The sequence below is a fragment of the Protopterus annectens genome, chromosome 9.part0 (assembly GCF_019279795.1).
Source record: "Protopterus annectens isolate FY-2018-M chromosome 9.part0, PAN1.0, whole genome shotgun sequence".
NCBI lineage: Eukaryota > Metazoa > Chordata > Ceratodontiformes > Protopteridae > Protopterus > Protopterus annectens.
In genome coordinates, this window is record NC_056743.1 from 1,037,045,753 (window position 1) to 1,037,069,343 (window position 23,591).

At 43.9% G+C, this 23,591-nt stretch overlaps 1 protein-coding gene across 2 annotated transcripts in view; it reads right to left on the reverse strand.

The window, feature by feature from the left end:
- Positions 1–23,591, reverse strand: part of LOC122811777 (keratin, type II cytoskeletal 6A-like) — a 268,176-nt gene that overhangs the window by 25,420 nt on the left and 219,165 nt on the right. The window contains exon 1 of one of the 2 annotated variants that reach the window (XM_044083836.1): positions 2,095–2,688. The exons of the other annotated variant lie outside the window; for it this stretch is intronic. Coding sequence (XP_043939771.1) covers positions 2,095–2,571 — 477 coding nt within the window. The 5' untranslated portion in view covers positions 2,572–2,688. Of the gene's footprint in view, positions 1–2,094; positions 2,689–23,591 lie in introns of those variants that run through there. 2 annotated transcript variants of the gene reach the window in all.

Sequence of the window (23,591 nt, forward strand, 5' to 3'; positions counted from 1 at the left end):
AGATTCATCATTTGGAGATGAGCAAAACAGATTAAAGAAAGGTATTTATTACTGGAAATGCACCTCACCATTTCTAAATGAAAAAGTAGCCACATTGGAAAACTAGAATGTTCAGTACTGTATAATAAGACTTTAAACTAATTTAGTTAAATATTACAGAGCTTACTATAAAATTCTATTCACTTTAGAATTGTGAATTTTCTTATTTCTTTTTTTTCACAGTTTGACCATCTCCTGCTAAATACTATTTATTCTAAACAACTTTTGGCCATACAATTTTTATTTCTCAGTCATATTTTAACCTCCGTTTCCTCTGCTATGTAAATGTAAAGAACTGACTGGATATATTACTAGAGATCAGAAAGTGAGAGATACACGGGTAGTTACTTACATGTACACTATTAAATTAATATAGTAAATGGTGGTGATCAACCCAATGAAATTTCAAGGATGCAGCATAAAAATAAGCCTAAAAGGCAATATAAGAGTCATTCAGGAGGTATGTGAATGAGGCAAACATTTAAAATATTGGAATGAAGATGGAGGATGTAAAAACAGTTACTGGTTTTAAATACAACTGGAGTAATGAAAGGGACTACTACATTTATTCAGCACAAATGGAGAATCATATATAGGGCCCTACCATAAATATGATATATAATATATAAGAAGACTATAATTCCCACAGACGAGTCTAACACTCAGACACACTTCATAATCCTTAGTAATTGTGTGACACTGACTTTTGTGATATGAGTAGATGTACTGAATACCCTCTGCATAAAACTGTTATAACCTTTGTTAACAGGATCACTTTACTATCACTTATGATAGTGATTTTAGGATGCTATCACACAGGTGCTAGAGATGATCAGCAAATACCATCAAAAAGTAATATATAAAACCTCTGCACCATAGTTCCATAAACTGTTGCATCTTTACAGGGCAATCTGTCAGACAGTTGCCCTTTCTGCTTCATTGACAGATTTATTCACTTGAACATGAGTGATAACAGCTCCTATGTTTCTGATAAGGCCCTTTACAATCAAATGAGATGACTATGTACCTCGTCTTTCTTGTCCTGTCTCCTGGATATATAGGCAGCACCATGTACCACTAAGCAGTTTGCCATTATTCACTTATGTACAGTGAATTTAAGCATACAAGGCAAAAGTTAAATTACAATCCTTTTGGTGTACAAAGCATATGCATATGTATGCATATATTCTTTAATAGCCACCTATGACTGACTGTGAACAAATATTATTTTTTTTAGGACTGACTCGCTATCTTTGATTATTACTCTGCATACCGCTGTTTTACACAGCATGCAAATGAAAGTTGCAACACTTAAAAACAGATCAGTAGCATAAAAACATGCACAGTTCTCCACTGCTTCCTGGATGCTGTGCTGTTTTCCATTGTTTACTCATCAGATGTTATTTTTGTCTTCAACTGCCTTGTATCTTAGTCACTGCTAAGTAATTCACACTAGGTATTATAACCCAAGCAAGGGATTTCATTTTGATGTAGTCCAACACCTCTGATTTAATCACAGCAATAATAGCAAACCTGTTAACAACTTCAGACTAGAGGGCCTACCAACTTACTGATTTGCTTTTTTATACTGTAATAATACTTGTACAGTGAAATATGATTCACATATTACAGGGAAACCTCATTTTCACTTATTTGCTTTTCATTTGATAATAAGACTTGATTGCAGAAACATAATTTTTCATGTTACAGGAAAACTTTGTGTGATCTTACTTGATTTCCTTACTCACTAGACAGAAAACCCCATGTTCATGTTACAGTAAAACATCATTTTCATATACTCTCTGGAAACCTCTTTTGACAAGAATTTCTCATTTAATGATATGTACAAAACATTGTTTTTGGTCAGTTAGATAAAAATTAACTAAAATGATTTTTCACAAATAAAACTATACATGTTAAATGGAATAATCAATTAAATATGTTCACATTAAAATCCTACTGGCATTGCATTGCAAAGAAGCATTAACATTTTTTGCTATAAATAATAAGTAATATGCATTTATTTAATGGAAATCTATTCAGATATGCACTTACCTTTTCAATAAAGCCTGCAAATTTATTGTTAAGGGTTTTGATCTCATTCTTCTCTTCAGTGCGGATCTGTCCAATCATTGGATCTATGGCGAGGTCCAGGGGTGCTAGCAGTCTCTTATCCACTGTTACATTAGTGATAGGTGGATATGCTACACCACCACCAAATCCGGCACCAAGTCCAATGCCACTGCCAAAGCCAGCAGCACCACTACCACCACTGCTACCCACACCATATCCAGCCCCAACAAGGTCAAAAAGAAGTGACCCACCAGAGCCACCAGCTGGCCCAGCAAAGCAGCTTCCCAGCCTTCCAGCACCAGAACTGATAACTTTAAAACTTCCTGACCCTGCAAGTGTAGAGCCTAAGCCTCTCCCTGGTGAAGACCCCAGGCTATATACGGTCTTAGTTTTAGAACCTGGGGTATATGAAGAACTGCTAAACCCACTACGTCTCACAGTAACACTTGACTTAGACATTTTTATCTCTGTGTTACACAGCTACAAAGATGCAGAGTGACAGCAATGTGGCACCAAAAGGCTATAAGACAAGGACAGTCTCCTTCTGAATTCAATTTGCTGCCTGCCTTTTATATATCCGGATGACTGGGTATGGCTGATATGCTGAAAAAGGATATTATTATAGGATTTTGATGTGAGAGGTGTGCTTGATACACCTTTCCTGAATCATCATTTGGAACAATGTTAGCATAACGCTACATCTGCAGGTGTGGCAGGCATACTTGGCAGCTCACTCTGATTTTTGTCCGAGTGAAGAAAACTCAGGACAAAACAGGCACGCCCTGTTGCTCAAAGATTTTTGTGGTTTATACCTACTAAATGCATATCAAATTCAGACAACATATGTTCAGTTAGCTAAGCTTCCTTTGTCAATAATCATGAAGGGCATTCATCTACTTGTGAATGTAACTCCCAACCCAAAAGTAAAGATTCACTTGCTGTTTCATGACCATTTTTGTAAAGCTGTGTGATAACAGTGTAGCGGGATGCCTGTCTACATACATCTTTACTAAATGCACATCCATAACACTCAAAATGTGAGTACTTTAAAAGTTTTTCTAGCTAGGCATGTAAAATGAATCGATTACTTGACTTACATATCTGCAGAACGTATTTAGTTATATGCAAAAAGTTTCCACATTTCACATCTATAATAACAAAGATTTACAAATACCTGTTACAGATCCTTCAGCCTAGAATATCAGTTCTTTATCGTAAAAGTTTTAGAATATATATACTAATGTAGTAACATGCCCCCGGATTCTCAAAAGCTTGCACGGCATGCATGATTAGTGTATGAGGTAATGTTGGAAATATGGCGGCCGAGCGATCCACGTACGTGCTCGTTTGACATGCATGAGCGCACTTGCACTAGTCCTGCACGTTCCCAGCCCCCGTATGAAAATTACCCTATTTGCAGGTGAAAACAATGCAAATGAGGTAAATCTGCTATCCAGGAAGCTGGAATCAGGCCGTGCAGGTCTAATATAATTAGCAGAAATGTACTTGGTTAGTAACCAAGTGCGATTCTGCAAAATACAAAATGGAGACATGACAGCTCCAAATAAAGGCTGAATATCATTGAGGAAGCATGCCAATGGCCACGTATAAGGACATTAGCATTGCAAACAATGCAAAATGTAAAAAATACAACTTTTATTTTATTTCTGCCGATCACGGTTGTTTAAGCATAGGGCAGTGACACGCAAACGGGATCGATGGAAAATAAGAAAATAAACCTAAAACAAACATTCTAACTAAAATCAGTATTCTGCCATGCAAGTCAATGGCAGGCAAAAGACAACCCAGCCAGTGAATAGTAGTTGCTAAGGGGGGAGGCTCAGTGTGACACATATAACTATGCATTAGCAGGCAATCCTATGCAAATGAGGGGAAGAATAGTGAATCCCAGTTTTCGACAGCATGTGAGGCAGGTCCCAACAGTGTAAGAGTATGAATAGCAGAGTGCAAGACTAGGAGGTAGGTGACATCATGGGTGGGTGTGTCAGGCATACTGTAAGCGGATTGGAGCCCTGTGGCTCGGGTTTGTTCCTAGCTTAGCACAGCTAAGCTAGGGGGTGTGTCTAAACCTGCCTAGCACTTTTGACAAAGTGTAAGTGGGTGTGCACACTGAGCACCAGGATTTACAGGAAGAAAAAGGAAGTTAAACCAAGAAATAGCAGCACATTGGAGTACTCTGATTGCATGGCACACCCCCGGGCTGAAACAGAAGGGCAATGGGAAGGGAAAACAGCAGTAGGAAGGTAATCAAGGGGTACTAGCTTAGCTGCCAGATGAAACGTATTGGAACCAGTCAATTACACAGGCAGCAGACCAGACCAGCCCAGCCAAGGACACTACTATAAACTATGCAAACACCTACCCCTCTGTTTTTTCCCACACTCTACACCACCAGTGTAAACAAGCAGGGAACATTTAACACTCACAACAGCAAAATGATAGGGGCTGCAATAGCTATCATACAACTTGTGAAAGAGGCTGAGGGTGGTGAGGATGTGAATGCTGCCGACCAACCCACAGTGAGGAGATGGAGAAGAGTCTACAGACCCAAGGTAACCTACCAAGGGCTACATAAGCTGGAGATAGTGGAGTGCTATAGGGTGGACAGGGACCTCCTACAGCAAATTGTGGAGCTGTGCTGGCCACGCCTCACACACAGAACTAACAGAGGGGAACCTATCCCAGTGGACACCAAGGTATGTGTATGCCTAAGAATACTAGCTACAGGTACCTTCCAAAGGCCAACTGGGGATATGATAGGGATTTCACAGGAATCAGCATCCATGGTACTCCACCAGTTCCTGGATGCCATGTCAGCACATGTCGGTGAGCACGTATATTTCCCCATCACCCATGAGGCATTGGCAAGAAATATGCATCTCTTCCACCAAATAGCAGAATACCCTGAGGTAGTGGGTGCAATAGACTGCACGCACATATGCATCAAAGCACCACCCGGTGAGCAGGGTAGGGTCTACATCAGCCGCAAGGGCTTCCCTTCCATCAACTGCCAGGTCATACGTGATGCCCAGGGCATAATACTGAACATGTGTGCTGGCTGCACTGGAAGCTATTACAATTCCCACAACTGGCATCTAACACAGCTGTACCAGAAATTTGCCAATGGGGACATCTCACATGATCATCTAGTGGGGGATGCTGGATACGCACTGGAACAGTGGCTGATGACACCCATAAGAAATGCACACACACCCGATCAAGAACTCCATAATGAGGCACACACACAAACAAGAATCATAATAGAGCAAGTGTTTGGGATGCTCAAGTCATGGTTCCGGTGCCTGGACACATCTGGTGGAGCCTTGTAGTAATCACCGACTACATGTACCCAAATCATCCTTGTATGTGCCATGCTACACAATATGATCCTGTGGAAAAAGCTTTTGCAGGAGCAGCATGGGGCAGGACCACACAGCCCCCCACCATTCCCAAGGCCAACAACCTGAGCCTGCCCTTGTAGACAGAAGGAGGTGTGCCCAGTATGCCCTGGCCCTGGCAAAGAGGCAACGCATAGCACATACTCTGACATGAGAGGGACCCATGGAATAACACTTCTCTCTGACTCCCACTTACAGTAAAAGGGATGCCAAACATTACACTATCTGTGCCTAGCCATGCATATGGAGTGTACTATGTGCATCCGACACAGGCAGCCCTACAGTACCACCCTCAATACTGGGACACCCACAAGATAAGGGACTCACACATGCCAGTCAGGAGGGGGGGGGTCACATACCCAACAACAGTCACAGCCAGCAGGACAAGTGTAGACAAACACAAACAAATGCTGTACTATGGCCTCTGAATGAGGGCTATGGGTAACCACCCCCCAGGCCTACACAGACAGACTACAGCAGGCCAGGCAGTGGGAAGTCAGTTGTGAAGACTAGGAAGTCAGAAACTAATATGTAGGTAATCAAAAGATAAGAACTGTAGTACACTGGTATGCCCTAGCCAGAACGGTAGGTAAGAATACAGTCTTGACATACCAGTACAGTCCTAGCAAATGTGTACAAGTGTCAGATGTGCCCCCCCATCCTATGCAGACAGATAGTAACAGTCCAGGTGTGCCCCCCACTCCTGTGTAGAAATGTAGAAATAATCAGGTGTGCCCTCCCCCCCTCCTACAAAGAAATATAGTAACAGTCAGGTGTGCCCCCCATCCTGTGTAGAAACATAGACATAGTCAGGTGTTTCCTCGCCGCTATGCAGATATGTAGCAACAGTCAATACCAAATGATCAATGGATACCCTGCAGACACAGCATGCTACATGTCAGTGTACAACACAAAGGTCAGCACTCCAGTACAAACTACCTGGACTTGATCCACGCATGCAATACAGACAGCCTTACTGGGCATGCTCACACACTTAGAGAAATGAAGGCAATGTCAGTCAACAACATACTGAAAGGTCATACTGGGCATGCTCACACACTTAAACACATGAAGGCCATGTCTGCAAACACCAGTGGACCAGACATATCCGGCAGTTGCAATTGTTAGTGCAGACACTTGTTTGTATGCAACACTCATACTTTGCACACACAGTAGATAGGAATACAGACATATATGTAAGGACAACACACTAGAATAAGCCAAAGGTAGATGGACATAGATGTATGGAAGAGGGTGACCATGACAAGGAGCCATCCAGGCCTGTCCCACCCGGCACACAGCCAAAGGGCCCCAAACACATGAGGTGCAGATGTCACTCACTGCAGATACTAGCAACCAGTACCTGTCAGCACCACAGACTGTGTGGTGCACTGTACAAGGAAGTAGTCATCTAGTAGCTGTATACACGTACCTGTGACATATGATCCTGTGTGTGGCCGCATGTGGCGTGTCATCCCTAGATGAATGGGTTATGGCCCATGCACACACCGCCCACCCCATAGCGCTACTATGACAAGCCTGCTGAGGTCATCTAATGTGAAATACACCTTTGGGGGAACAGTAGCCCAGTAATCTCTGTGGTGCATCCTATAACTGTGTACTGCTGTAATGAGATAAACTAGTTAGGTAGGAGTTCTAACCCGAGACCTGGCAACAGTGTGCATGTCTGTCTCTGACTGTGTAGAGAGTAATGCCTTTTAGGCTACTCAAACTCCTTACAATTCATATACCCACCTTTGGCAAGGCTGCTGATGTCACCCACCTAGAAATACACCTTTGGGACGGGTGTAGCCCCATAACCTCCATAGCGTGTCCTGTAACTGTGTATGGCTGTAGTGTGATAAAGGAGTTAGGTGGGAGTTCTAACCCCAGACCTGCCAACTGTGTGTGTGTTTGTGTGCATGTCTGACTGTGTAGAGAGCAATGCTTTTTAGGGTACTCACACCCCTTACACTTCATATACCCAACTTTGGCAAGGCTGCTGATGTCACCCACCTAGAAATGCACTTCTGGGAAGGCTGTAGCCCAGTAATGTCTGTAGTGCATCCCGTGACTGCGTACTGCTGTAATGTGATAAAGTAGTTAGGTAAGAGGTCAAACCCCAGACTTGGCAACTGTGCATGTGTGAGTCTGTTTGTGTGCGTGTCTGTCTGTCTCTGACTGGGTAGAGAGTGATGCCTTTTAGGCTACTTACACTCCGTACAATTCATATACCCACCTTTGGCAAGGCTGCTGATGCCACCCACCTAGAAATATACCTCTGGGATCGTTGTGGCCCAGTAATCTCCGTAGCACATCCTGTAACTGTGTACTGCTGTAGTGTGAATTAGAACAATCGACTCCACAAGGAACAAGCAAGCCAGGAACAGCAACCCAGAAGAGCCAACCTCTCGATGGAAACAGCCACAAAAGAACACTTCCAGACAGCGAACTCCACAAGCAGATTTATTACATAAACGCCACACAGTAAATAAAACGTTTTCATCAATGGTACAACTTCTTCAGATAAAAACATTCAGTAGTGTCCCTGCTTTTATACATCACCTAATTGGTAAATTAATGCAATAATGGACAATTACTACAGAACAGTTCTTAAAGAAGAAACACTGCTGAAATACATTTTAAACCACCAAGAACACCTAAAATTGTGTATGTATATATTATATAGTAAAACTACACACAAATTTCTGCTTTTTGCTTTTAAAACAAAAACCCATATTTATAATAAATTTACAATAAATACAGTTGAGAATAGAACAATGGTAGGGTTCCATACCCACCCATGGTAGTTTTGGATGTATTGTGTGTGTCACTGTCTGTGCAGGGAGCAATGCATTTTAGGCTAGTCACTCCCAGTACACTTCAAATGCCCTACTTTGGCAATCCTGCTGATGTCATTCATTGTGAAATACACCTTTGGAGAAGGAGTTCTCTAGAAATCCCCATGGTGCGTACTATAACAGCTCCATGCTGTAATGTGATATAGACCTCTGTTGGGGTTCTATACCCACACATTTTGGCTGTGGATGTTTTGTGTGTGTCACTGTCTGTGTGGAGAGCAATGCATTTTAGGCTAGTCACTCCCAGTACATTTCAAATGCCCTACTTTGGCAATCCTGCTGATGTCATTCATTGTGAAATAAACCTTTGGGGAAGGTGTTCTCTAGTAGTCCCCATGGTGTGTACTATAACAGCTCCATGCTGTAGTGTGATATAGATCTCTGTTAGAGATTCTATACCCACACATGTCGCTGTGGATGTTTTGTGTGTGTCACTGTCTGTGTAGGGAGCAATGCAATGTAGGCTAGTAACTCGCAGTACATTTCAAATGCCCTACTTTGGCAATCCTGCTGATATCAGTCATTGTGAAATAAACTTTTGGGGAAGAAGAATGCCAGTAATGTCCGTGGTGCATACTATGACTGCATAGTGCTGTAGTGTAATAAACTAGTTAGGTAGGGGTTCTACTTCCAGACATGACAGGTGTGCGTGTGCATGTGTGTGTGTTTGTAACCCGTATCTTGTGTAGAGGTGGTTGTGACACCTGTGGCCAATTTGGAGTGGGTTTTGCATATTTCTTATATGGTGGCCCTACGATATATCACAATGTCCACCATACAGTAATAACAGATGTGAAATGGCTGAGAGGCTGGGGTGCAAAGTCATACCCATACATGTGACATCAAGGCCAGGCAATCACAGTTAGCAAACGCAGTATTACCCAGAGCACACTCTCAACCCATGTCTCATACACACACACGCTTGCCTAGGCAGCAGCCAATATGTGGGTAGTTCACTGCATATTGTCCACTGATAGTAACTATGGAGTGACAGCAGTGGGCTACAGAGGGCATGTCATCCTGTCCATCTGTCCAATATGCACATATATGCAGACAGTGCACCTCCCCATGTCCCCCAATGGACACTTGCACCACCTGTGGTGCCATCATATGTGACCCACAATGGGCATACCATGCCTGACAACATGTCCTGTATGGACAGATGCCAATGACACCAGGGAATGCTGTCAGCATACTCTCAATGTAGGTGCAGGGTAAGCCTGCTAGCCATTACCAGTTCCCGCCATAGGTGGGTAGGACTGGCACATCTGATGATAATCTGTGTTCACAACATGGGCCAGATACCCCAGGTACAGTAGCACATGTCACTGTACATGCATGTGAGAGGTGTGCACATCCCAGACACCATCCATGTCATGGACTAAGGAACACATACATGGCAAGTGATGCACAGCATTGGCCACACACAATAGTCACCCAGGTGACTGAATGGGGGATACAATACCCACCATTGTGGACAAATGCAGACACTACATCCCTGAGCCACAATGCAGACCATTGTCATGTGGCCTGATGCCAAGGTACACCCATCACCTAGCCTTGTACAGCTGTCTGGCACAGTCGAACACCACACACCAGTGCAGACATGCACCCATGCATGTCAGTACTGGCACCCTGTGTGTTTGTGTGTGTGTTGTATGCTGTGTATGTTCACATCCACACTCCATACAACCCCCATGGGCATACTGCAGCATGCTGTTGGATGTCAGACACCTCCCCATACCCTTTGCCCATACAACCCCTGTATGACGTGTGGTGCATGTGATATCTGCACAGTGATGTGATGTGGCAATCCCACTACTGATGAGTTGTACTCCTGGCCCTGCCAAGTGTGTCAATGTGTGTGTGTCCTTGTGAGAGTGTGGCTGTGTTGATGCTGGCACCTGTTCATGAGGACAGGCATGTGTACATTACCTACCGTATAGCTACGGTATCCCTGTTGCAGATGTCACTCACCATCACATATATGTTCTGAGTAATCCACAGCAGGTAACCCATGTGGCGCATCCAATAACTGCATCGAACCATGATAGCACTACATAGTTGTCAGGGGTTTGATACCCTGTGCTGGTAGGTGTGTGACACCAACGTGCTTCCATTTTACTCTCCCACCCCTCCCTGACATGTCTTTGCCTCTGTCTGTGTCTTCCACCCCTTCTCTGGTGGATGTGGAGACCTACACCTGCTTTGCTTAGGCAGCAGCATGCATATTTTAAGTGATGCTCATGATCAGCTGATGGCCTCTGCATGAATCACAGCCCTCCCCTGCTGATTGCATGTGAAACAGCTGTGGTAATATTCCCATAGCCAATTGCATGGAAACACACTCCAATATCTAGGAACATCATGGTGGTGTTGGCCCTTTTCATCCACTGTGAGCAGGAACTAGATCTGTCATTTGGCAAACAGCATCTCAGATGGATTGGGGTTTACCTCTAACAACAGGAGGGGATGTGCCTGACCTGACTACCGACTGTAAGTGCTGCTATACTGCTTTTGAAGTAATGTTGGTTTAACAGTGTTTGTGTGGATATGGCTTTCATACATGTCTCAGTACTTGCCATGTCAGTTCCATGTTTATGAGGAATCCCTATCTGCAAGGTCATCTGCAGACTGAGCAGGATTGTGTCTTTGGTTTCATGTGTCACCAATGGAGCATCTATCTGTGGACTGCAGAAGGTAGTGTGAGGATTGCAGTCTGTAGATGGTGAAAGCCATGATAGTCACTGACGTCATATCCCTCATAGGACATAAGTTGCAACAAACCCTGTTGCAACAGTAAATGCATGCGGTTATCACAGCAACATGTCAATATTAGCCCTGTGTATGTGCTTCCAGCCACACCTCTGTCAACCTTTGTACATATGTCGTGCATGAGGTGGTGCATATGTGCTTTACACCATAATTAGTGTCATCATATTTGAAAACAAGCCAGTGATATATCCAAATGCTAAACATGTTATGTACAGTACTGAGGTCTGTGCACTTATGGTGAATGTCGACAGTGTGTGTATTGTTAATATGTACCTTAGCCTGTGTACAGACTGTGGTAGATGTCATTGTTCTAAGTCCCATCCTAGCTGATGTTACATGCTGCTCTACTGTATGTTACCATACTGGCTTACATGTTTGTAGGGCCATACACACAAGTGTCCCATACCACAGACAGCCATCAGACCAAACTGTGTAGCAGGCCAGTATATGTAGGGCCAGTCTGTGAGTGGCACATATGAAGATGGTGTTGAACCGATAGTCCATATACTGTAATATCATGCTAGCTAACCATATGTGGCTGTGGCTGTGTTCACATTGGTTGTGGTTATACATGTTCACACAGTTGTATCTTACCCTGTGCTGTGACATTCCTGTTGAGCCTGCTTTATCTGCAGATACATGTGCATTCCCCCATAGGAGATGTAGGTCAGTGTTGCGCCAGTCTGCCTGCAGCCTGCACAGTGCATTATTACATGCCTAGCAGCTTAGTGTACTTACCCAGTGAGATGTCATTTGCAGATACTTGCCAAATGTACCACTGCCGGGCCTCCCTTTGCAGTCATGTATGTCAGACAGAGCAATGGGATGCTCTGCAGATGTATGTTAATATCTAGTGGGTAGTATTTGGCCATGGCACCCCTGTACCAGGGGTCATTATGTGTCAGGCCAGACAGGGGTGTGTGAATGCATAACCTATGGTGGCAAATATATACCAGTCGTTATGTGTTCTACCCATCTACATGGCCGTCTACATCCATATTGTCAGGCATGGTACACATGTTTAGCACTAAGGGCGTATGCGTATACCTCTGGACTGTACAGAGTGTGTCAGACTTTCCACATATATTGGCCAATATCCCTGCTACAGTCCACAGCAGCATTACATGCTAGCAGTGGTACTGTACAATGATGTCCTTAGGATGTCTGTCAGTAGCCAATGATGCACATGTTATAAGCAGATGTGACCTCCCACACACACCATGTCAGTGAAGACAATCCCAATGACAGTATCAATAGTCTACTAGTATATCTGCTATACATACCTGACATCCCCTTCAACTATGACATTGGGATCATAGTGGCTGGGGTTGAGCTACAATCCATGTCCAGGACATATGGTGGAAATATATGTACATATACTTATCCAGATAGCCAGATTTATATGATTACACATGTGTACTACTCCCAAGTTCATGGCAACCACCCGCTATAAATCCCCACATCACGTGTGAGTGGTCCCTTTACATTTCCTGTGTGATGGACATCCATCTTGTGTGTGGGCAGCAGTGTTACTGACAGCAGGTAGCAATACCTCTTACAGGAAAACTGGCACACTGAGGGCAGCCACATATTTGTCAGAGGATCAGGAACTTCAGACAGACTGCGAGTAGAGTTGTGTTATGCTTTGTATAGTACTGGTGTTACAGGGTGTGTGTGTACATACTAGTTTACCTTGGAATGCAGTCTGTTGGCATAGCTCACAACTGTGGGCCTATCATCTTGCTGGCCAGAACTATGCCTATCATGTCTTGTCTGTCCACCACACATATCCTGTGTCAGATATTACATTGGCAGTGTGTGTGTGTTGAGTGCTATCGGTACATGGCTACATCCATGTCTGTTTCTAACCTCAATTTCCTGACTAAGGGTATGTTACAGACTATCTTGTAACACCAGAACCTTGTTTAGTGTATGGGAACAGTTGTCCACATATGTGCCTGTATTCCAGCATCTGTCCATCACCTACATACCAAGCTTTGCACATATGTCATGCTCTCGGTGGTTGTTCTGTAGTGGGCTGTGAGTATATCACACTGCCATTGCTGCCATCAGTCCACTGCTGTTGTATCCCCCACACATACAGTAGGACTGGGGCCATATATGTGCGGGCATCACTTACACAATACATGTGTGCCCTTATGCATTCCAGGGGCCAGTGTATGTAACAGTGGTATATGGCCCTGTATTATTGAGTCTACGGGACACCATAAATGACCTAGGCTGTTACAAAATGTGGAGGTATCAGGGGTGAGCTGCCTTATAGTATCTGGATGTACAGTACCATATACTTCACCTATATATACATTACTGACATGGGTCTGGTTAATGCAGGCCTACTGCCCCCTGCCATACAAACTGTTCTGTTTTTTGGTGTGTTCTTGATGGTGTCAGTTATACCTTGCTATGTAGCAGTTACTACCCATGTGGTCACATGACATCGTTACCACCTACTGAGTTTATGCATTGTGTAGATAGAGGCTGCTGAACTATACACCTGCATTACATACTTTGATTGTTTGGTATCCTGTGGCCCAGTTTATCTTCACTATTGCAGATTGTGAAGGGCTTGGCCTGGACAGCAACAGTTGTGAACCTTTTCAGACTACTGTATTACTGTAACTGGTTCACAGTTCCATTACTCTGTTCATATGGTTGTCAGTGTCTGAACAGCTATATGACATGGTATACAGAACTGTAATAGTGCAGGATTAAAGGTTTCCATGTCTGCAAACCAGTGGGTGGTGTTTTTCCTATGACCTCTCTGTGGGTATATGTTGCAGGCAAAGACTGTCATTTGTATGGGTGGCCCATACATTGTCCAGTCATTCAGGGGTTAACTGTAGGCATAGTGGCTGTTCCATATTGTGTGCACCTTCTACTTATGTATCTTGCTGTACATATAACTGCGTGTGTATGTGTAGTCACATGTATATGTATATATATATATATATATATATATATATATATATATATATATATATATGTATCTGTATCTGCATATCTGTATCTGTGTATCTGTATCCTGGGGATGTTGATGGCTTCCACATACTGCATGATATGTTACCAATAGCAGACTGACATCATACAGGTGGGATGTAGTACTGGTAACATCGTGTGACCATGTTGTGTCAGGTCCTGGTTATGTGGTCTGCAACACTTGGTAGTGTATTGCGGGGTAGATGTGTTTGGCTGTGGGGGGGATGCCTATTCGTACAAGACATATAGTGTGTGTGGCCTCTCAACCCCTTTAACAGTGCATGAGGACATAAGTGTCGTTTGTTAATCTGCCATTGCTATCTACAGATGTATGGCCATATATACCTGTATAGATATATATATCTGCTAACATATATATAACTATGTCTGTATGAACCTACATAGATATATATCTGTGTGCACATATGTAACTTGCTATATAAATATATATATATATATATATATATATATATATATATATATATATATATATATATATATGTATACAGATATATATCTCTATAGATATCATAGAGAACATAACAAAGACATATATGAACACAGGCACCGTTAATGGGGGTGAGGGGGCTCAAGCAACATATGTCTTACACGTATTGATACCCCCCCCTGCAATACAATACCGACTGTTGCAAATGCCATAACCAGGAGCTTGCAATACATGGCCACAAGATGTTAACAGTAAGCCATCCCACCTGTATTATGTCAGGCTGGTATTGATAACATACCATGCAGTACAGTTTGGCTACCATAGTGAATGTACAATGTGTAAGCAATGAACAGTCCTATTATACCTATACACAGCCAAATGTATGCAGATACTCATATATGCAGATATATACATATATATATATATATATATATATATATATATATATATATGTATATATATATATATATATATATATATATATATATATATATATATATATGTATATATATATATATATATATATATATATGTGTGTGTGTGTGTGTGTATGTGTGTGTAGATATATATGTAACTACACAGACACACACAGAGGTATGTCTAGGAAGATACATAATCAGAGGGTGCATACCATACTGAACAGCCAGTATCCCTACAGTTGCAATCTCATCCGATGGACATTGTATGAGTCACCCATACCACAGACAAGAGTTGCCTGACACATATACCCACAGAGAAGTCAATGGATGCAACACAACACACAGGTTGGTATGCATAGGAAAGGTTCAGTTGTAAACTATTACAGTTGTATATGCCATGTCATATAGCTGATTATGCTTTCACATACATACAAACAGAGTAATGCAACACTCAAACATATCCTTTATTACAGTAGTCCGAAAGCATCACAGCTGTTGATGTCCATGTCAAGGCCTTCAGGTAATCCAACAGAAAAGACTGACGTGGCCACAGCATAACAAACTATCCACAGTATGTCATGTAGATGTATAGCACAGTGGCCTCTCAATGCACTCTGCATGCAATCCCTAGGGGGAAAAGACCTGGGTTGACACTATGGGTGCTACCTGTCACATAACAATGCATAACTGTAATCATCACATTCACACTGATAGCAGTAAGCAGCAGGCCAGCAATCTTCACAAGGTGAAATGTTTGGTAATGTACAACTGCATACCATAAGGCAGCTTACTACTGATGGTCCTCACATGTTATAACACCCTGGGATACTTATGGTGCATACCCCCCATACACTGGCTTTCAAGGGCATAGCACACTGTTACATACACTGACCTCTAGACTACAGAGGTGCACACATGTGTTGTGCAAATGAAGCCCACATATATATGGTGCATATGGTCTGTACACCTTTAGTTATTGACAGCATACCTGATAACCAGCCAGTCAGATAATAGACTGCTGGACATGTTGTGTGTAGTACGGGCTGTTTCCGAGGACATTACCTGGACATTCTGTCTTTTTGTGTACAGTGCTGTGGTATGTGTACGTATGGCAGGGGTCTGCGGCCTTCACTATCCAAAGAGCCATTTCTGCCCTCTCACCCACCGAACTAATGTCATTGGGAGGCACAACAGCTATCTGACTCCTACAATGAAGACAGCAGAGCATATATGGTTTCATATATAGTTATACTACATATAATATAACTAAGTGTATAAGAACAATACCTAACATATGACTTGTGTTCTTGTGTTGGGATTGCTGGGTCTGTGTGTGTGTGTGTGTGTGTGTGTGTGTGTGTGTGTGTGTGTGTGTGTTTTGTGCAGTAGTATGTCCATTACTCCTCAGAGGTACAAGGACCCACTACTGCAGGGTTGAAGAGACACATGTGGCTCCAGATCCGCAGGTTGCAGACCCCTGGGTTAGGATGATTGATGACTGTATGTGTATTGCACTTCACTTGGGCTCTGTATAGACTGTGGTAGACACCATTGTTCTCCGTCCTGTTCTATCTGATGTTACATGCCACTCCAGTGTTAAGCTTGTGTATCATATGTGGCTGTGACTGCATTGTCATTTGATGAGGGTATGCATTTTCTCACAGGTGTCTGCTATGCTGTGTTGTGACCTGCATGTTGAGCCCACTATAATCGCAGGTACATGCCCCATACAATATGTATTCCAGAGTTGTGGAAGTCTGCCTGTAGTTTGCCCAGTGCTTTGTGACATGCCTAGCAGCCTACTATAAATACCTAGTGTTCTGTTATGTCCAGTTATTTTCAGGACATACTGCTGCCAGGCCAGCATAACTGTTGTGTATTTCTGACAAAGCTGTGATATGCTGTATAGATGTATGCCATTCTCTACTGGGTAGTATGTGGCCATGTGAACTCAGCAGCACCAGATATTATGTGTCTGGACAGACTGGCTTGTGTGCATGCATACACTGTGTGGGCATATGTACCCCAGTATTGTCATAATATACCCATCTGCATGGCTAGTAACATCCACATTGGGAGGCGTGGTCCACATGTCACACATGAAGGGGACATGTGTACACTTCTGGACTGACCACAGAGTGCCACACTGTCCACATATAGTGGTCATATCCCTGCTGTATTCCACAGGATCATTACTGTGCTAGAAGTGGGTCTGTACTATGCTGCCACTAGCATGTCTGTCCATAGGCAATGATGCACATGCCTACAGCAGATACGACCTCCCACACCTAACATGCCTGTCCAGACAGCCCTATGACAGTGGCAACAGTCTAAATATATATACCCGCAATACATCCGTGATATCCCCTTGCACTACGGTGTTGGGACTATTGGTACTGAGGTAAAACACTATTCCATGTTCTGGAAATATGGTAAACAGATATGTGTGCACATATATTCACATATCTCTGTAGCTATATACACATATACATATCCACATACATATATGGCCATATACATATTCACATACATATATGGGGATATATATGTACAGATATACATATAAATACCGCACATATACATATACACAGCACTGACTTCAGCAAGTGGTTCAGCATCTGATGTCATTCAAAGGGGATCCATTATCTGTCTGCCTGGGGCAACATGATGTACAAATCATGATGCTCAGCAGAGATGGTCTGGATGTGTTGCCCCTGGGATTCAGGTTACTGGCTACAGCTCTTGGCACCCCCATAGCACCAACCAACACTGTAACAGATACAAGCATGCAAAACTGATGGTAATGTGACTCAATGTTAAAAGTCTAAACCTAAACAGGCACTCTCTTGAGCCACACCTACAAATGGGGAACATCTATATCTGTGCAGTAAATGGGACCTGATGCAATGCTCCAGAGAGTACACCTGTAATACCTGCCTACAACCCTTATCACACATGTCGGGCAACAAACCAAGACCACAACACCACAGGTGGAGGAGTGTCCATATTCACCAAGGTCATTCACACCTCCAGCCTAGTGTCAAACACAATGCATCTGAGAATCACCAGATGCAACTAACACTATGTAAGACTGCAATACAAATTGTAGCTGCCTACTGATACCCCTCCATGGTCCAAGGTTCTCACTACACAGTTATAAACATACTGGACAATATTAAGATACAAACACCATAATACTGGGTGATTCCAAATACTCTACCATTAAGTGGGAAAACAACTCATGTGCCACCACCCTTTACCAACGGGTCAGGGAACCCACACATTCCAACCCCCTGGATCAACTAATCCATTGTCCAACGAGGGTCTCCAATATCCTAGACATGGTCATTACCAACATGAGTGTCAGATGCCCCACACCAGTGGCCACCCCTCATAGGTCAGGTCTGACCATTAGGTAATTTTATTTAATAAAAAATTTAGTAATCTAGTAATCATTAAGTAATTTAGTAATCACTGTTGACATCCACATCCCACCCCCACCCGCCAGTAAGCATCCTGCATGAATATCCTCTGCAAAGCCAACGCCATGCTACTCAAGTCAGAAGTGACAAACCTCATAACACCCATGGAGATGGGAGCTGAAATTGCAACTGGTGAATCCTACACTAAGGCACTGTATGGGCACATCCACTCGTGCATGAATTGTGCCATCCCACATAAAACCATAACACTGTCCTCCAAACAAGGAAGCCAATCTTGTGATCCACTGCCATGAGCAGTCTATACAACAGAAGGAAGACACTGTTGCAGTTAGACGGATAATCCCAAAACGCAAACTGCTCTCTTACCAACCTCAGTAAGAAGCTGCTATCCCTCAAAATCCACCACAGCTTGTTACATAAATATAATTGCCATAGATTCCAAAGACAACCTCAAGGCATTCTATAGCTATGTCCAGGATCTGTACGGCAATGCTTAGAACTGCTTTGTGCTACAACAGATTGGCATTAAATATACTGATTCAAAGGAGTGTTCCAATATCCGGGCAGACCGAGTTATTGCCACATTCAGCCTCCCTCACCCCCTAAAGGGCACATCTTAGTAACAAAAGGTTGCCATATTCCTGTAATCATGGCCACACATTGGAATACGCTGACTCTACTTCTAGGAATACAGCATCCATGGGACCAGATGACATCCCAGGCTGTGTAGTACATGAACTACTACATTACCCTGCATCTCACCTAAGTGCCATGTGTAATCATAGCCTCACCTCAGGCTTCTATCCCACTGAGTGGCGCACAGCTGCAGTTTCACACTCCACATGGGGGAATCCACTTTGGATCCTGGGAACTACCATTCCATCAGTCTGATGAGCCAGATCTGCAAGGGCATGGAATGCATTATCATACAACTTATTAACACAGACATTGTCAACCAGTGAACACTGGACCCCACCCTGGTTGGGCTCATGCAGGGCAGATCTTGTCTCTGAACCTGTTTGACTACTTTGATTCAGTCTCCAGAGCTGTGGAGGAGGATAAGGCGGTGTACACAGCCTATCTGGACTTCAGCAAGGCCTTCAACAACATTGCCCACTCTAGACACATAGTTAAACATGTGAAGCTGGCCATAAACACCTGTGTCACCCGATGGGTTGCCTGATGACATACAGATGGAACCCAGACTGTAAACGTAGCCATGTCTGATCCCTGGTCCAGACAATTGACAATTGGATTATGGCAGGGTTGCTCCTAGCACATCTCTTGTTGGGTATCTACTTCCCTGAAGTGCAGGCCAACACTACGGAACTCTGGCTAACAAAGTTCACAGATGACTGCAAACTGGGAGCCATTAATGGATCCCCAAATTATGTGGATATTCTACAACATGGCTTTACAGAAACAGATGCTTGGTGCCAGAACCATGGGCTCAAGCTTAATGCCAAGTAATGTATAGTTATCCCCTTTGGACATACCATGCACCCATGAATTACCACATAGGTGGCAGTACACTAAACACCAAAAGTATGCTAACAGACATAGGGACACAGGTGGACAGTGGTCTCACCTTCATCAACCACATAGCCACAACAGTAAGGTAGTCCTTCTATGTGGCACACCTAGTCAGTGAGAGCTTTACATCCAGAATAAAGGGGGGGGGGGTAATTGTCCCACTGTACTCATCCCTCATTATACCCTGTATAGAGTACAATGCCCCATTTGGTATGTACCTCACAAGACAGCTGCGACAGCTGGGAAGGCAGTGGAAATGCTTCACTATAAGAATCACAGGCATCAAACAGATGGCCTATGCTGACTGTCTATACATCCTCCAAATATACTCTGTGGCATATTGTCTACACAGAGGTTATCTCTGGGTCACACACAAGGCTATGTCAAACCCTGGGAAATTACATTTGTAATATGTGTATGTACTGCCATGTACAGGACATGTGTCTATGTGCTCTCATTATAGTAACAGAGGGTATTGGGTGTCATGTCTGGGACACACAAGTATGTGAAGCCTGCACAGCACTGTTATCCATGTGAATGTGTGACATGCAGGGGTAGTAACCAAGGGTACATGCTGTCACACAGGCATGCAGTGTAACATGGCATTACTACTATCGACAGTGCTGTCTCAGGGAAGGGTGCTGTGCTAACATTACTACTGACAACAAGCACACCTGTGGGCATAGCTGCACTCTGAGGGCTCACTGTTGTATTCCTGGTGTGTGGGCTGTGTGGCCATATATATCCCCTACTGGATAATAACCAGACATGTGGAATGTAACTGTAGAGTACTGTTGGTACAGCACATGTTAGTGAGGGCTTACAACATGTAGTAATGGCATACTTATTGTTGTCAAACATCCATCTGTTGACACATTCATCCTACTGCATTGCTACTCACCAAATTGGTGTCTGCCAGTCCCGCTACAGATGGCAGGTCTCCAGCTGGGATACGTACAGATAATCTATGCTTGACTCACACCGACATGTGTGGCCAGCTGTGTACTACCTGTCACATATAAGAGACATCACCCTGTATAGGCCACATGCCATGGGTACCTACACTACACTACCACAGTCAACTGAACATGCTTGGATACAGGTCTCCATCACAGACACTAAGTATGTGTTGTAAGACATGTTGCATATATGTCAACTGGTCCACCTCGGTGGCCATGTGTAGAAGGCACCTAGAGGATTGGCTCATGCATGTCACTCTCACCCTGCCAGTCACTAACATGGTGTCTGTTGATAGCTTGCCTGCTGACACATGGCAGGTGGCATGATACCAATGTACACACACCCCCTACACTTCCAGTCCCTCCATGGACAACAGCCAGGTACACAGCTATGACCACCTGCAGCAATGCACCACAGTAGTGACATGTGTATGTGTGCATTACTGAGGATGGCATTGTTTGTGTGTTAGTACACCTGTAGTTGGAAATTCCATGATAGCCTTCACAACCACCTCCATTCCCATTGCCATAGACAGATGTGGCCACTGCTGTATTGGACATGACATGTAGCCTGTTACACTCCTCTCCCTAACAACTACATGTGCTTTGCAGTACCAGCACAACAGTGTTGTACAAATGGGTCAGTAGGCATGGGAATCCCATTGAGGTCTGCCATGTGTGTGTATGTGTGCATGTCTGCATATCTATAGAGTACAACATTCTGAGGCCACATACTCCTATTACAATACACATTGCCACATAGTAGTACAGATATTGTTGTTGTCACCCATAGGTGTGGCATCACAATGCAACACCCTACTATGCCTGTGGCATGTGCATTACATGCATATCTCTGTGGTACCACTGTTGTGACATGCAATGGGCTGTATTGAAGTTGTGGGCAATGTGTGATAGTGGGTATGTCAGAGAATCAAGATGGATTCCAGTGTGTACAATATCCATTGGGGGATGTGGGTGCTGTGTGCACTGTCATTACACCATGGTACACCTGGTATATGGCCCACATACCACTCTCTGGTGACCACTGTCACCATCACCCATACAGGTAACTGATAACAGGATACAGCCCAGTTACACATGTGCTGTGTGCAGCCTACCTGTAACACATTGGCCACATGGACTAGTTAGTTAGCAACAATATACTCAGGTCTCTAAGATGTGTGTCTGCCTGTTATGTGTCAGCCAATGTGCATATCATGGTATGATACACTATGTATTCTCCATCTACAAACATCAAATCCCCCATTACCATATTGTACATGTCTGTGGATGTTCTGCATGTAACATGTGACCTGGTGCACACCTCACCCTAAACATGGTGTCATGTGTGCAATGAAAACCACACAGTTCAGTAGCACTACATACCTAGGCAGGGGTCTAGTCTCAGTGTTGCCAAGTAAGGATGTGTGTGTATGTGGATGGGTTGACATAAGGGTGCAGATTATACATGTGCCAGCAGGCCACCTGTCAATGTGGCACAGGCAATAACTGTTATACAAACTTGTGACACCTGTGCAACTGTACACAAGATATGTCACGGCCATGGTGTCACCACAGTGACATACCCTTGTGGAATATGACTGCAGACCATCCTCCTGCTGACACGTACATCTACAACACAAATGGATAACATTATGGAGATAACAATCAGTGTTACTAACAGCTAAAATGCATCATAGCTGCATGGCTATACTACCTGACATGTATGCATTACACATTACCCCTGACAACATCTTACACTGCAGTATATTGCAGCACTGTATTACAGTCAATGTGTACATCAGCACCATATTAGCCTGTCCCTGCATCGATGTTATGGATGACAGGGATGTGGCACAGGTATCATCATATGCGTGTCACCATGTGTGTGGATGAGGGGTTTGGTTCACTGATTGGGGCATGGTGATGTGGTGTGTGTCATTATGGGGTCACCCTAGGTGTGGTTGCATAGTGTGTGGGTATGCATGCACACAGTTCTGCCATGTGGCTGCCCATACGGGTGTTGTTGGACAGCGGCAGGCTATACCTGGCAGGGTGTGCAGTTCACTGCCTCAGACCATGGACATGCTGACTGTGCCTGTCAGGGGTTCCATGGGCACATGCAGGTACAGTCCTTGAGATGCTACTCTCCCCTGATGATGACAGATGTCCTCTGGAACCATGTCTCATCTGAGACTGGCCAGGGCCATATGCATGAGGCCTGCTGTGGTGTGGTGTGGACAGCATGCCCAGTGGTGTGCTGGGGCTGGTACTGCCACTACTGGAGTGGCTTGGCATCCTGGCATGTCCACGTTGACCACCAGCTGCTGGTCTTTCTGGCCTATGTCCATGCGGCCATCAAAGAACCTCAGGCCCTGTCTGGTATACATTTCCATATGTGCCTGTGCCTCCTTTACAGCCTGAAACATGTTCCTGGTGGTACTAGTTGTGGCACCTCTGCCAGTGGCATGATAACCTGTGGCCCTCCCATGAGCACCATTGTACATCTGCCGATGTGGTGCCCTGCCAGACATCTGGCTATGCGGACTGTGACCCGACACAGTTGGCATGGACACCACACTTTCCTGGTCACTGCCACCAACCGTCAACTGTCCCTCTGCTATG